The sequence below is a fragment of the Rhinopithecus bieti genome, unplaced genomic scaffold (genome assembly GCF_001698545.2).
Source record: "Rhinopithecus bieti isolate Rb0 unplaced genomic scaffold, ASM169854v2 scaffold_52066, whole genome shotgun sequence".
Lineage (NCBI taxonomy): Eukaryota > Metazoa > Chordata > Mammalia > Primates > Cercopithecidae > Rhinopithecus > Rhinopithecus bieti.
In genome coordinates, this window is record NW_016820486.1 from 214,439 (window position 1) to 227,793 (window position 13,355).

A 13,355-nucleotide genomic window follows, 5' to 3' on the forward strand; every position below is an offset into this window, starting at 1 on the left:
CTCGGCCTCCCAAAGTGCTGGGATTACAGGCTTGAGCCACCGAGCCCGGCCCAATTAAAATATTTTTAGAGGAGCCTTGATGTTTTGTTTTTAACCTGTCCACTTCATAATCTAATGGATCCGACTTCTTCCTATTGTGATATGTTCATGAAATTAACAAAGTTACAATGGTAATAGCATCCATCAAACCAAATTAAACGTACTCAGAGCAAGGCTGTCTCAACTTACTGAAAAGCTATGTATGTCACCACTGAAACTCCCAGGAAAATGGAGGAGATTCCACATCCGGTGTATGTTATAAGCGCTAATATCTGTTCATTCACTGTATCCACTGTAGATCTGGATAAATCCTAAGGAACACAATGTGCTGTGTTTTACACATTCACCAGAGCAAGTTTATGGCAAAATGCTTCTAGTGTTCACTAACAGGAAGTTCCTAGGATGTATAACATTTCTGCCATAGCTCTTCTAAAACCAGATTATGTGAATGGATATATGATAAGACCTAATATTGCTTGTTCAGTATGCCTAGTCCAATTGACTGTGTACAGAGCATGGGGAGCCATCAATAGCACTGGAAGGGCATTTAGTCCTTGGCTTCATCATCATTAACATGTTCTACATTTAAAATATAACCAAACTAATAGATGTGAATTTGGGATGCAAAGTGAATAATTATCTGAACTGAGCATCTCAAAACGCTACACAGAACAGCAAAAAAAAATAAAAAAAAAAAAAGTCCTTTTCCTTAGACCTTAAATAGCTTTCACAAAATTAACAAATAAAATGGACCTTAGAGATCACAAAGTTCAGTAATTTATTAATTAAGTACCATTAAAGATCTGAAATGACATGCAAAATTATTTGAATATATGTGCGCACTGGTCTCCCAGGGACATTTTGTGGTATCTGGAGGCATTTTTGGTTGTCACAACTGGGGAGGGTGCTACTGGCATCTAGTGGGGAAAGACCAGGGATGCTGCTAAACATCTCACAAAGCACAGAACAACCCCCTACGACAAAGAATTATTTGGGGCCCGGTGGGGTGGTTCACGCCTGTAATCTCAGCGCTTTGGAAGGTTGGGGTGGATGGATTGTGAGGTCAGGAGATTGAGACCATCTTGGCCAAAATGGTGAAACCCCGTCTCTACTAAAAAAATACAAAAATTAGCTGGGTGTGGTGGCAGGCACCTGTAATCCCAGCTACTGGGGAGGCTGAGGCAGGAGAATCACTTGAACCCAGGAGGCAGAGGTTGCAGTGACCCGAGATTGCGCCACTGCACTCCAGCCTGGTGACAGAGCAAGATTCTGTCAAAAAAAAAAAAAAAAAAAAAAAAAAAAAAAAAAAAAAAAAAAGAACTATTTGGCCAGAATATCAATAGATATCAATAGTGCCAAGATTGAGAAACCCTGGTGTACTCCAGTCATTCACATTTCAGAAGAAAAATCTAAGATCCAAAAGAGGGAAACAACTTGACCAAGATCACATAGCTAGTTACAGACAGAGCTGGAACAAGAACCCTGGTCTCTCTCTCTCTCTCTCTCTCTCTCTCTTTTTTTTTTTTTGAGACAGGATCTCACTCTGTTGCCCAGACTGGAGTGCAGTGGCCTGATCATGGCCCACTGCAGCCTCAACCTCCCTGGACTCAGGTGATTCTTCCCACCTCAGCCTCCCAAGTACCTTGGACTACAGACACATGCCATCATGCCCGGCCAATTTTTTTATTTTTATTTTTTGTAGAGACAGGATTTTGCCATGTTGCCCAGGCTGGCCTTGAAATCCTGGGCCCAAGCAATCCATCCACCTCGGCCCCCAAAGTGCTGGGATTACAGGTGTGAGCCATGATGCCCAGCCAACCCCAGTCTTTTGACTCCCACTGTAGTGTTCTAGCCAATTTGGAGGGAGCTGAACAAAATTATTACAATTCAACAAGTATCAATTGAGTACCACTTACTTGTTGAATAGATATGGTTTAAAAATAAATATAAAACAGACCCACAGCCCTCAAAAGCTAACCATTCTTTGTGGGAACAAGTAACATATGACACATTCAGACAACAGTATATAATAAAGTCACCTAAGAAATCCAGGAAAGTATTCTGATGTGGGTAGAGAAAAAGGAATACATTTGATAGTCATTTGGAAGAAAAACTCAACAAATACCTATGATCCTTCTTAAATTTAAATATTTTAATGACCAGACCCTTTAATCCAGCAATTCTACTTCTGTCAACTTATCCTGCAAAAATACTTACACCAGTGTTCAAGGACACATGAGTAAGAATGTGTATTACAGAAATGTTTGTAATGAGAAAAACAGCAGCAGCTATAATGTCCACCAGTCAGGAATTAGTTAAATTTATTGTGTTAAACCCAAACAATGGTATACTATAAAGGTATTTTAAAAATTGAAGTATAATAGATAGATACACATTTGCCTGAAAGTTGTGCAATATATGTTGTTAAGTGAAAAAAGCAATTGGTAAAAACAGTATGAATAATTTGATGCCATGTTTATAAAACAAAACAAAAACATACATTAATGTATACACAGGAAAAGAACCTAAATTAATATACACGTTAGACTGTTAAAGGTGGTGATCACTTGGGAGGGAGGCTACAGGGACTTTTTCTGTACTGTTTGAAATTTGAGAAGCAAGCATTAATTTTATAAGGAGAAAAAATAAATAAATATTTGTCTCAATCTGCTCTACTTTGGATGAACAAATTGGAGGGGGGCTTTTTTTTTCCAAACGCATACCATTTTTAAATAACAGTTCACACATATATTACTGGTCTAATAAAAATTCTCAAACTTCCATCAAGGAGTGACTACAAGACAACTCACCATTAAGACTCCAAAATGGGTGAGATGGTCACACTGACAGATTGTGTAATTTACGTTTGTTTCCTTTACNATATTTGTCTCAATCTGCTCTACTTTGGATGAACAAATTGGAGGGGGGCTTTTTTTTTCCAAACGCATACCATTTTAAATAACAGTTCACACATATATTACTGGTCTAATAAAATTCTCAAACTTCCATCAAGGAGTGACTACAAGACAACTCACCATTAAGACTCCAAAATGGGTGAGATGGTCACACTGACAGATTGTGTAATTTACGTTTGTTTCCTTTACTTTACAGCCTGACGAATTCCATCCACCTAGCCCATCTGTAGGAGACAGAAGGAAATTTCAAAGCAATTTTGTTTTTCTCAGAAATGTTTAACTTTTCATTATATGCACTATTTAAACGTATGTTATAATTAGTATTATTTGCTAAGACAGCAAGATTAGGGGTATAATTGAACACTGAAATTAAATTAAGTCTAATAGACTAAACTGACTTTTTGGGGACTTCGTAAATGGCATAACTTCTTCAGCTCTCACTTTTTCAGTTCTTGTACCATACCTCTATAAATTAGGACAGACTCTAACTGTGAACAAAAGTCCTGCCACCACACCACAGTGATAAAGACTTTTTTAAAAAGTAGCCAATAAATAGGAAGCAGGCAGATCTGGAATCTTTTTAAGGACATGGACATATGGAATATAGGCTGGCACTTGAGCTTACTCAGAGGGACTGGAATAGACATCTGAAAACCCAGCTGAACCCGCAATTCAAAGGGTCTCAAGTGCTTTGAACCAAAGTCAGATCATGGTCTAGAACTCTGCAGGGCCAATTAGAGCCTCTGCTCTACTGGACACCTGGCTAGTTTCTTCTGAGCACACTCAGGGTTTAGAACTAACACTTATACTTCCATAACCTGTAGATCTCAGGTACTAGACCAGATTGAGAGTAGAACTTCACGAGTGGCACTAGACCAAAGGGGTTATCCCAGGGCAGGCGGCTAAGTGTGGTCAACATTTGTCCATCTGGGATAATGCCAAAGGTTCCAGAGGTTCTAGATGCATGGGACAGAGGTGCAGGGGCAAAGGGTGACCTGATATTAGCCCAGTAATTTGCATTAATGAACACAGAGATCAACTTATTGAGGTTGTAGGGGACAAAGCTCATCACTTTATAGGGGTTTTATCCTAAGAGACTTGGAGGGGATCAGGAAAGGGCAGGCAGTGTTATTTTTGTCTGTCAGAAAGAAGTAGTATTTTTATACCCTAGGGAGCCAAATGGGAAGAGAATTTCCATTTTGTCCCAGAATTCCAAAGATAGTGAAAAAGGGAAAGGTCCCAGGCAGAGTTTCCACAGGCAGAAGGACTCCTCACTTAGCCACTCCTGGCGTTCTTAGGGAAATTGATTCTGTTTGGAAATTCTCTGAGATTCGGTGATAATCCTGGATATTTCCAGTGAAGATGGCAGGCCTAAGAGCAAATCAGTCAGCAATGACTATTCCCAGTCTCTTTTACTATCTGTCTCCAAAGACTCATGCTTATTCAAGCAAGTAGGATCCTTAGAGACCAACCAAAAAATTTCATCTCCTCAATGAAAAGATAAAAAGACTGGGGCTCAGAGGGGGTAAATTGCTTACCCAAGGTCACACAGTCAGTCTAGAAGAGGTGAGGAGAAAAAAAAAAGGGAAGGAGATTGTAGATCTCACAAAACTCTGTGGGAAAGCCCACATAAAGAACCAGGTATTCCTTCCTCAACTTCCTTCAAACAGCTCAAGGTTACTCTGCGCTGGGCCTTCCAAATTTCTTTCTTCCAACTTTGCTTACCCTCGAGTTGTGTGATTTTTCTGATTTCCCAAATAATTATCTTTGGGGCCTAAGATACTTATAATAAGCTCCTATAATCTTCAGGAAACTGCAGGTAAGGAGCAATTAGTTATTGGGCATGACTGGAGTGCTGTAGTCCCAGCACAAATTGAGAGATCTTACCTATCAAAAAGGAAAGTTGTCTTAATTCCCATGCCCTAATTTGATATAAAAATCATATCCTGTATCTTGGTCATTCAGAATGCTCTGTAGGGTCTGATAAGACAGCAGTTTGAGCACAACTTCCTCCCATTTAACTGCCAAGTGGTAAAATGGTCTGGGGCAAAGTCAAAGTCGCTAACAAAAATACTTACTATTATTCTCAAAATCCCAAAAGGCACAGTGAACTTGACCATAATTCTGGAAAAAAGGAAATCAGAGGTAAACACCTTGCTTTGTGATATTTACCATATAGTAACATATACACACAAGTGTTTTCTTCTCAATATGTTTTCCCATGGTAGACATGAACACACTCACATGCACACACATATACACATACACATTTGGGCCATTTGTGAATTGGCTGTTAGACTAACTCCATCTAACTCTGGATTTGCAAGTGAGAAAACAGCATGTCACTGGATGGTGATCTCATATGTCCTTTAAAATATTTGGTAGTATTAAAAATTGCCATGCCCTTCTGGTACAAGGCTATGGATAGTCAATGCTGGGCTGATGTGTTCCTTCCGGAGCTTTGGAATTCGGGCCTCACTGCTGAGATCAAGCCTTATGAACACAAATTTGATCTGCTCCCTCATTAGGCCTACAGAACATTCCTAAGACCTCACCAGCTCCTATAGTCTCCAGGAAACTGCAGGCAAGGAGCAATTAGTTACTGGGGATAATTGAAGTGCTGTAGCCCAGACCAAATTGAGAGATCTTACCTATCTAACATGTTTCATTTGGTATTTGCTTCTTTAAATTTCCTCTCCCTCTCTTCCTTCTCTTCTTCCCTTCCAGAAGCAAGACGAGTGAAAAGTATGCTGAACCATATGGTCTTTTAGACTGGAAACTGAGAAATCTATTGAGACTTCACACTGGCCATACATTAATGTCAAATAATGGAATAGTCATTCATACTTGTACTTAGGCTAAATTTGATTATTTAGTAATATATACCTTATTTTATGCCATATGACTATGCTTTTAGTTCTTTGGTGATAATTCATACACATTTTAATGTTCTTTATGGAAATTCAAGTAATACAAATATTCAATTATTTTGAGTGAAGTTGCTTGCCTCACTCAAAAATAAATGTAATCACATGTCATTTAGTGTGATGGGACATCCAAAAGATCCAGTCACTGCCCCACCAATCTGTCACAGTGCTAGAATGCCGATCATTCCCTATCACTTTAGGATAAGGTATTATTTCTAGAAGGTTCCAATTATAACACACCTTTGCTACCTGGAATAGGACTTTCTTCATTAAGTGTTAGAATCACATCTGTTAATTAACAAATTACTTTTAACAGAAAAATTGTGAAGAGCTCCTGAGGCCATTTGATTCAGAACTGAAAATGGATATATTACCTGGTTTCCTCCAATATGCTGCAGAGTGATAACCACTGGGTCAGCTAAGTTTTGAATGAACATATCTGAAATGCTGGCACTCACAACATATGTGGTTAATGCTTTAGTGACATTTTTGGTCTGCAGATGAAACAAAAGAGGAGTTCAGGACCTAAATTTCTAATTACTTACAGTATTAATAATGAATCTGGAATTTTGAAGTGCTACACACAACATTAGGTACAGAAATGTGGAAAACAAAATTGCAAGCTAAGGTCAAAGGTTATTCAGCTCATCTCCTGTCTTCACATAAGGTCTCCATTATACCAAGCTAGAAGAATTCATTAATCCATCTATCCATCCAAATGTCTATCTAGCATGCATTGGTTTTGCATCTGCTACTCAGTACTGCACTAGCAACAAAATGAAACTATTCTCTATTTTGATAACTTTCTGGACCTTGACATTTCACAACTTATCCCAGTTCTAACTCTCAATCATCCTTGCTTACTTTTAGGGAGCTTCTCTATAAGAAACCTAAATCTATCATGTGTAAGTTATAAACCACTTCTTGTTCTATTCTGACAGAGATGGAAGCAGGTTGATCAACACCCAGTTTGAAACAAATCTCAGAGGACAGTCATCGCCTTCTTAGGGGACTGTGAGCTCTGAGGGCAGAGCCCAGGCATTGTATAGCCTGGTGTTCCTCACATATCCTAGCACACAGCAGGTGTCCTGTGCCCACAGTGAGCCACTTATTATGTGCTTTTCATGCACATGCCATTTGCAGTCCTCACTGAAACCATATAAGCATTTTTCAGATAAACTGAGGCTTGGGTGGCTCAGTGCCTATATTGATAAAGGTCACAAGGCAAGTGAATGACATGGCAGGGATGCTTAATAAATGTTGGTTTAAAGGCAACAAACTAGAATGTATCTGCTGAGAAGCGGGGCTTGCTAACTAACAGTGCCAAAGTACCCCAGGCCAAGGCTCCAGGATGCAAGTCAGCTGAGAGGCTGCCTTTTCTGGGGCACAGGCACATGTGAAGAGACCAGAGATAGGGCTGGTGATACCAGACAAGAGGGAGAGGAAGAAAAATCTCTGAGGACTTCCCCATAAAAGCCTAGAGGACATGAACCCAGATGATATTCCTTGGAGACACTGCTGGGCCACTTTCAGAAGATGCCAAGGCTTCATATTTCTGAAGAAACAGTGTGCAGTCCCTACTACCTACCCTACACACTTGAGCCCTGCAGCCTGGGTAGTTGCGAATTCAGCCTTGGGCTCCACTAGGACTCTACTTACTTCCTGTTTCTGACCTGTTCTGTTCATTCAAAGCCAGTCTGGGGCAACCTGATTTAGAGATGGCCAGCAGCAAGATATAATGGGAAGGGCCCTGCTGACATTCAAAAGGCCAAGTGCTAACCCTAGCTCCCTTGTTCCTCCTAAGCCTTATTACCCCTTCTTGGTCTGTTGGTGACACTAGGAAATATGGCAGACTAGATGTTATTTAATGATCCTCCCAAGTTAGTCTAAGAGACACAGTTTTCTGTAGTGAAAAGGCCAAATGAGGAGACACACGCTATGACCCAAGACTTAATTAGCCTTTTCTCTGGTCTCATTTCCCTTACTACAAAATGGTAGCCATACCAGGAAAGGAATGGAGCCTTCCCACCCTTCCACCTTTTGCACTGTAGGCTCAAGTTTTATCTGGTATACCTCTGAACTTTTAGACAAACTATTCCCTCTAGCTGAAACTCTTTTCCCTCCTTCTCTTTGCCCTGTTTCATCTTTGAGCTCCTATTCAACTTCAGGACTCCGCTGAGACCTTTCTCTCACTGCACTTTCCTGATCTCCCAGATAAGTGGTAGATCTCTTCTTCTATGCACCCAGAGTCTCCATGCCATATTGTAACCGCCTAGTGCCTGTCCCTCTCCTTGAGAATCACAGCTAGTGGAGGCGTGGAGGAGACACATATTATCCAAGAGTGGTGCCTTATCAACAATTTCTGTGGACCAGGCATAGTGGCTCACACTTGTAATCCTAACGCTTTGGGAGGCAGAGACAGGAGGATGGCTTGAGGCCAGGCGTTTGAGACTAGCTGGGGCAACAAAGTGAGACCCTGTCTCTCCAAAAAAAAAAAAAAAAAAAAAAACACGAAAATTAGCCAGGCATGGTGGTAAGCACCTATATTCCCAGCTTCTTGGGAGGCTGAACCAAGAGGATCACTTGAACCCAGGAGTTCAAGGTTGCAGTGAGCTGTGATTGCACCACTACACTCCAGCCTGGGTGGCAGAGCGAGATCCTGTCTTTAAAAGACACAAACAAACAAACAAATGTCTAAAGTTATATGTCATAATGACTTAAGATTTTGATCAAAAAAATGTTAGAGGAAGTAGTGTGAAAGCAAGGCTGTGATACTCGGGGATTCAAGAAAAACAGAATTAAAGAGCAGCATCTTTTGTAAGTACTCATTCCCCAATAACCAGTGGCACAGATCCCAGCCTTGGGTCACCCCTTCAATGTTAGAACGTTTAGGTCTCTTTTCTCCTCCAGCAGACTAGAAGTTCCGTGAGGGCAGGCACTATGTCTCTTGCTCAGCATTGCATCCTCAGCATTCAGCACTGTGTAAGACACACAGTAGGAATTAAATAAATATTTGCTGAATGAATAAGTGATTGAGTGAATAAATGAATAAATTGTGTCACCTTTAGCAGATTCCTTCCCCTCTCTGAGTCTCAATGTCCTCAATATCCATTTTACTTTTACCAATGGTAAACTGAATAGATGGGATGATATGAGTTAGGAGGGCCCTTTCAGCACTGAATTTGACGGCAGGCTAGTTCTAATCCTTCTTCATCTGGTACTATGACGTTTGCAGGCTAATTTTGGCGAAGATCTTTAATCTTTTTCAGTAGAAAGTGTTAGTGAATAAAAATGACTTATTAAGTGTGAAATTTATGCAAAACAAGTTTATCTGTTATTCTATGAGGCAAGCACAGCCCTCTGAAGAAAGGAGAGAAATTAAGACCAAAGTAATGGCATCTCAGGTGACACAGAGAAATTGTAAGCCTTCCAAAAGAGTCAGAGTGTTATGGATCACATTTTTAAATTTTTATTAAAATGTTTTGCCCACTAAATATTTTGCCCAGGAGGCAGGAAGGAGAGCAGAGGCTCACTTACTCCAAGCAGCCATCCTGGGTGGGATTTGAGCTAAGCCCACAGGAACAAATAGAATTTAGATAGAGAAAGGAGTGGCTAGAGAACTCCAGGGGAACAGAAAGCCTTACAGACATAGCTGGAGGTGACATGGTATATTTGAGGTGGTGTGTGGTATGGGTATGTGCTATATTTTAAGTTGACCCAGTGCAACCTCCCACAAAAGAAATGTGAATATTTGACCATTAGAAATTCATTACTTTGGATAACCTCTTTAGAAATGCAAACACATCTAGGAAAATTAATGTATTGACCTCTTAAATACATGAACTTTCAAGTCAAATAGCCTGGGTTTGATTCCTAGCTGCGCCACTTTTAAGTATGTGGCCTTGGGAAAATTACTTAAACTTTTGAGTCTCGACTTCTCATGAGAAGTAGATGAAATAATAAATGTAAATATTAACAATTAATAGTGTTCATTATCTTCAAATTCATGCAAACTCTGATTACTGTCTTCCCAATAGCTAGATGAGACAGAGTGGTCTAAATGAATGAGCCTTTTGTTAGGCAGAGACCTAAGACAGGATAATAATAATAATAGTAGAGCAAACAGTTAACATGGTACTTATGTGCCAAGCAGTATTGTAAAGCACTTTAAATACACTAACTCCTTTAATCCTTCAATAGCTCTATAAGGTATTCATATCACCCTATGCTACAGAGAAGGAAACTAAGGCACATGAAGGTTGAGTAACTTGCTTGAGGACACACAGGCAGAATATGGCATTGCCAGCTTTAAATTCAACCAGGCTGCCCCTGAGTCCACACTCTTCAGCATCACATCAGGCTGCCTCTGTTTTCTAGTGGGTGAGGACTGCAGCCTTCAGAGAAAGTTCTGTGGGGGCTGTGGGAAGTAGCAACAAATGCCTGCAGGCAAATGTCCTTCTGGATACCAGCCAGCTTCAAAGGAATTGGCCCAAAATAGTGGACATGTTGGCTTTGAGGAGCCAGGGGAGATTTGGGAGGAAAGCACTGACAAGCCGAAACATTATTTCATCAGGAGAACTCGCTGTTCTTTTCTGGCTTTGAAACATCTTGAGACCTCTGTTTAGCCACCAGATAATCCTTAAGGTCCCTTCCAAAGCTGAGATGTTGTGAAAATTAAAAACTGTAGAACATCATTAAAGTAGACGTTGATTCATGTTAAGGGGCAAGGGTTGTGCTGGAAGACTTGTGGAATCAATCAGCATATTCTAAAATAAACAGAACATCATGAAAATAGCAAGAGTTCATAATTACAATGAGTCACCATATGCCAGTTCATCACAGTTACCACAGGCAAGAATTTACCTTAAAGAGTGAAGTTTGGCCAAAGAAATTAAACAAGATCGTTTGTAAGTTGCTAAGAGGAATTCTCTCCGTCAGTGATTTAGGCAAATATATGGAAGCCAAAATCCCTCCCACAGGGACATTGCCTAGGAAAATCTGCCAAGAAAAGCCAAAAAATGAAAATTGGAGTCTTCATTCATCATAGTGAAGTCTTGCCCACCTCTCACCTCAGTTCAGCCTCAGAATATCACTCAAAGAGCTGAAAGGTGGGAACTAGCTCCATAAGCTATGATATACTTTTCACACACACACACACACACACACACACACACACACACAATCACAGGCCAAGACATGATTCTGGTACACATAGACATAGACACAAACACACATCATCTTTTCCTTTCTAAGCCTATTCCTGAGGTTCTCTCCCTCTGAGGTTCTCTCCCTTTGATCTCCTTTCACCTGGGTAATAATAGAGATGAGAGGGAAATGACAAATTAGGTCATTTGCCCTGATTATCAGAAATAAAGACCAGTCTTGGAAATCAGGATACCGTCCTCCATATGATAAAAGGAAAAAACAAAACAACAACAAAAAACACAATACAATGGTATTAGGCACTTTCTTCATAGTTTATGGAGCAATGTTTTGGTTAAAAAGTGAAGCAGTGAAGGGAGGCATTAGCGCTTAGCAATTCTGCTGCATGTCACAGCTACGGTTTGAATATGTCCCCCCAAAAGCATGTACTAGAAACTTAATCCCCAATCTGATAATAATGGGGGCTAGGGCACAATGGGATATGTTCAGGTCATGAAGGCTCCACCCTGTTGAATGGATCAATGCCAATTATAAAAGGGCTTGAGGCTGTGAGTTAAATCTTTTGTTCTCGCTCTCCCTCTCTTTGCACATCTGCCATTGGATGACACAGCAAGAAGGCTCTCACCGCAGGTGGCCCCTTGATCTTCGACTTCCCAGCTGTCAGAACTGTGAACCAATAAATTTCTGTTCATCAGAAATTACCCATTCTGTGGTATTCTGTTATAGCAGCACAAAATGGAATAAGACATTCACTGTTAGAAGTATTTGCTGAGTTGATTGGTAATAGTATTTGACAAGTACTGGAACATTTTTGAGAGTCAAAAGGGCTTTGTTAATAATTACACTAAGTCCACAGCCGTAAATCAGGACTCTCCCAGACAAAACAGGATATGTGGACACACTTACCTGCATTCTCCCATTTAATCTATCAACTCTGAGAGGTACATTGTATTATGGCAACAGGAAATGGCTTAGAAAGGTTAAGTGACTTGCTTAGGGTCACACAACTGGGACGTGGTTGAACAAAGATATATACGATTTTGGTCCACTTTTAAAATTTATCTATGTTGCCTCTCAAGTTGCTATTATCTAGCTGGGTGTATAATGGGGGTTAAAAGTGAATCATATTTCTAAAAATGACTTGTAGTCTCAAAAGCCATATGGCTCTTTGCTAAGCAGAAATGAACTCTGCTAGGGCAGTCAAGTACCATGGAGAGGACATGATTTAGCTTCTACATGTAAGCAATTTGATACCAAGAATACAACTGGTGTTGTTTGTTTTGTCTCTCCACCAAGATTCATGATAGAAAACCCCATTGTAAACAAAATACACTGGGAATTCAACATCTGTTTCAGTATGGCTAAGTAGCTCCTAATAAACTCAACCCTCCTGCATATAACAACAATGCAAAGTAACAACGACTTGAAGGCACTGGAAAATTACCAAAAGCAGACAGTTTCTGGAGAAGAGTAAACACTTGGAAAAAGGTAACATCACAAGGTGGGGTACCCGTTTTTACAGCTTGCAGCCTGATGGCAGACTGAAACTAATGCTGTGAAGGACATCTAAAACTTTGATTTTTTTTTTTTTTCTAAATTGCAGTCTTTGTGGAATGAAGAACCAGAAACAAAAGTCAGGGCAACCATAGCCACTGGGAGGTGATGGGGGTTGTGGGGGGACATCTGGAATGGAAAGCGGGATCCAAAATTCTGAGTATAAATTCTGCCCAAATATCTGCCTTACCTCTGGACCACATATGTACAGGACAGATTTCCACTAAGAATGAAGGAAGTTAACTGAGATTTGAACTGCCAGTCAAGAGATGGTGTCTACAGTATAGACCAACCAAGTTAATTGCCTGTTATGACAAAAATCTATAATCTACAAAAGAATAGAGTAGAATCTAGAGTGTTCATATATAACATTTATATTACCCAGAACATAATCAAAATTACTCAATATGTGAAGAAAATTGTGACTCATTTTAAAAGACAATCAATGGAGTTAAACCTTGAGATGATCCAGATATTAGAATTAGCAGATAAGGATTTTAAAGCAGCTAAGATAACTATGCTAAGGTATTTAAAAGAAAATATGTTTGCAATTAATGGAGAGAGGAAATAATAGTAAAAAAAAAATATGGAAGCATACAAAATAGAAATTCTAAACTTTAAGCATAATATTGGAATTTTTAAAAAAGTAAATTTTATTGTGTGTATTTAAGGTATATAACATGATATTATGGGATACATATAGAGAGTAAAAAGGTTACTATAGTAAAGCAAATTAACGTATCCATGATCTCACATA

General features: G+C 39.7%; 1 protein-coding gene across 1 annotated transcript in view; it reads right to left on the bottom strand.

Moving 5' to 3' along the window:
- Positions 1-13,355, bottom strand: part of ADGRG4 (adhesion G protein-coupled receptor G4) — a 120,036-nt gene that overhangs the window by 22,728 nt on the left and 83,953 nt on the right. The window contains exons 14-18 of the mRNA XM_017859807.1: positions 10,745-10,879; positions 6,256-6,375; positions 5,033-5,078; positions 3,075-3,178; positions 229-350 (exon numbers count right to left, since the gene is read on the bottom strand). Coding sequence (XP_017715296.1) covers positions 229-350; positions 3,075-3,178; positions 5,033-5,078; positions 6,256-6,375; positions 10,745-10,879 — 527 coding nt within the window. The remainder of the gene's footprint in view (positions 1-228; positions 351-3,074; positions 3,179-5,032; positions 5,079-6,255; positions 6,376-10,744; positions 10,880-13,355) is intronic.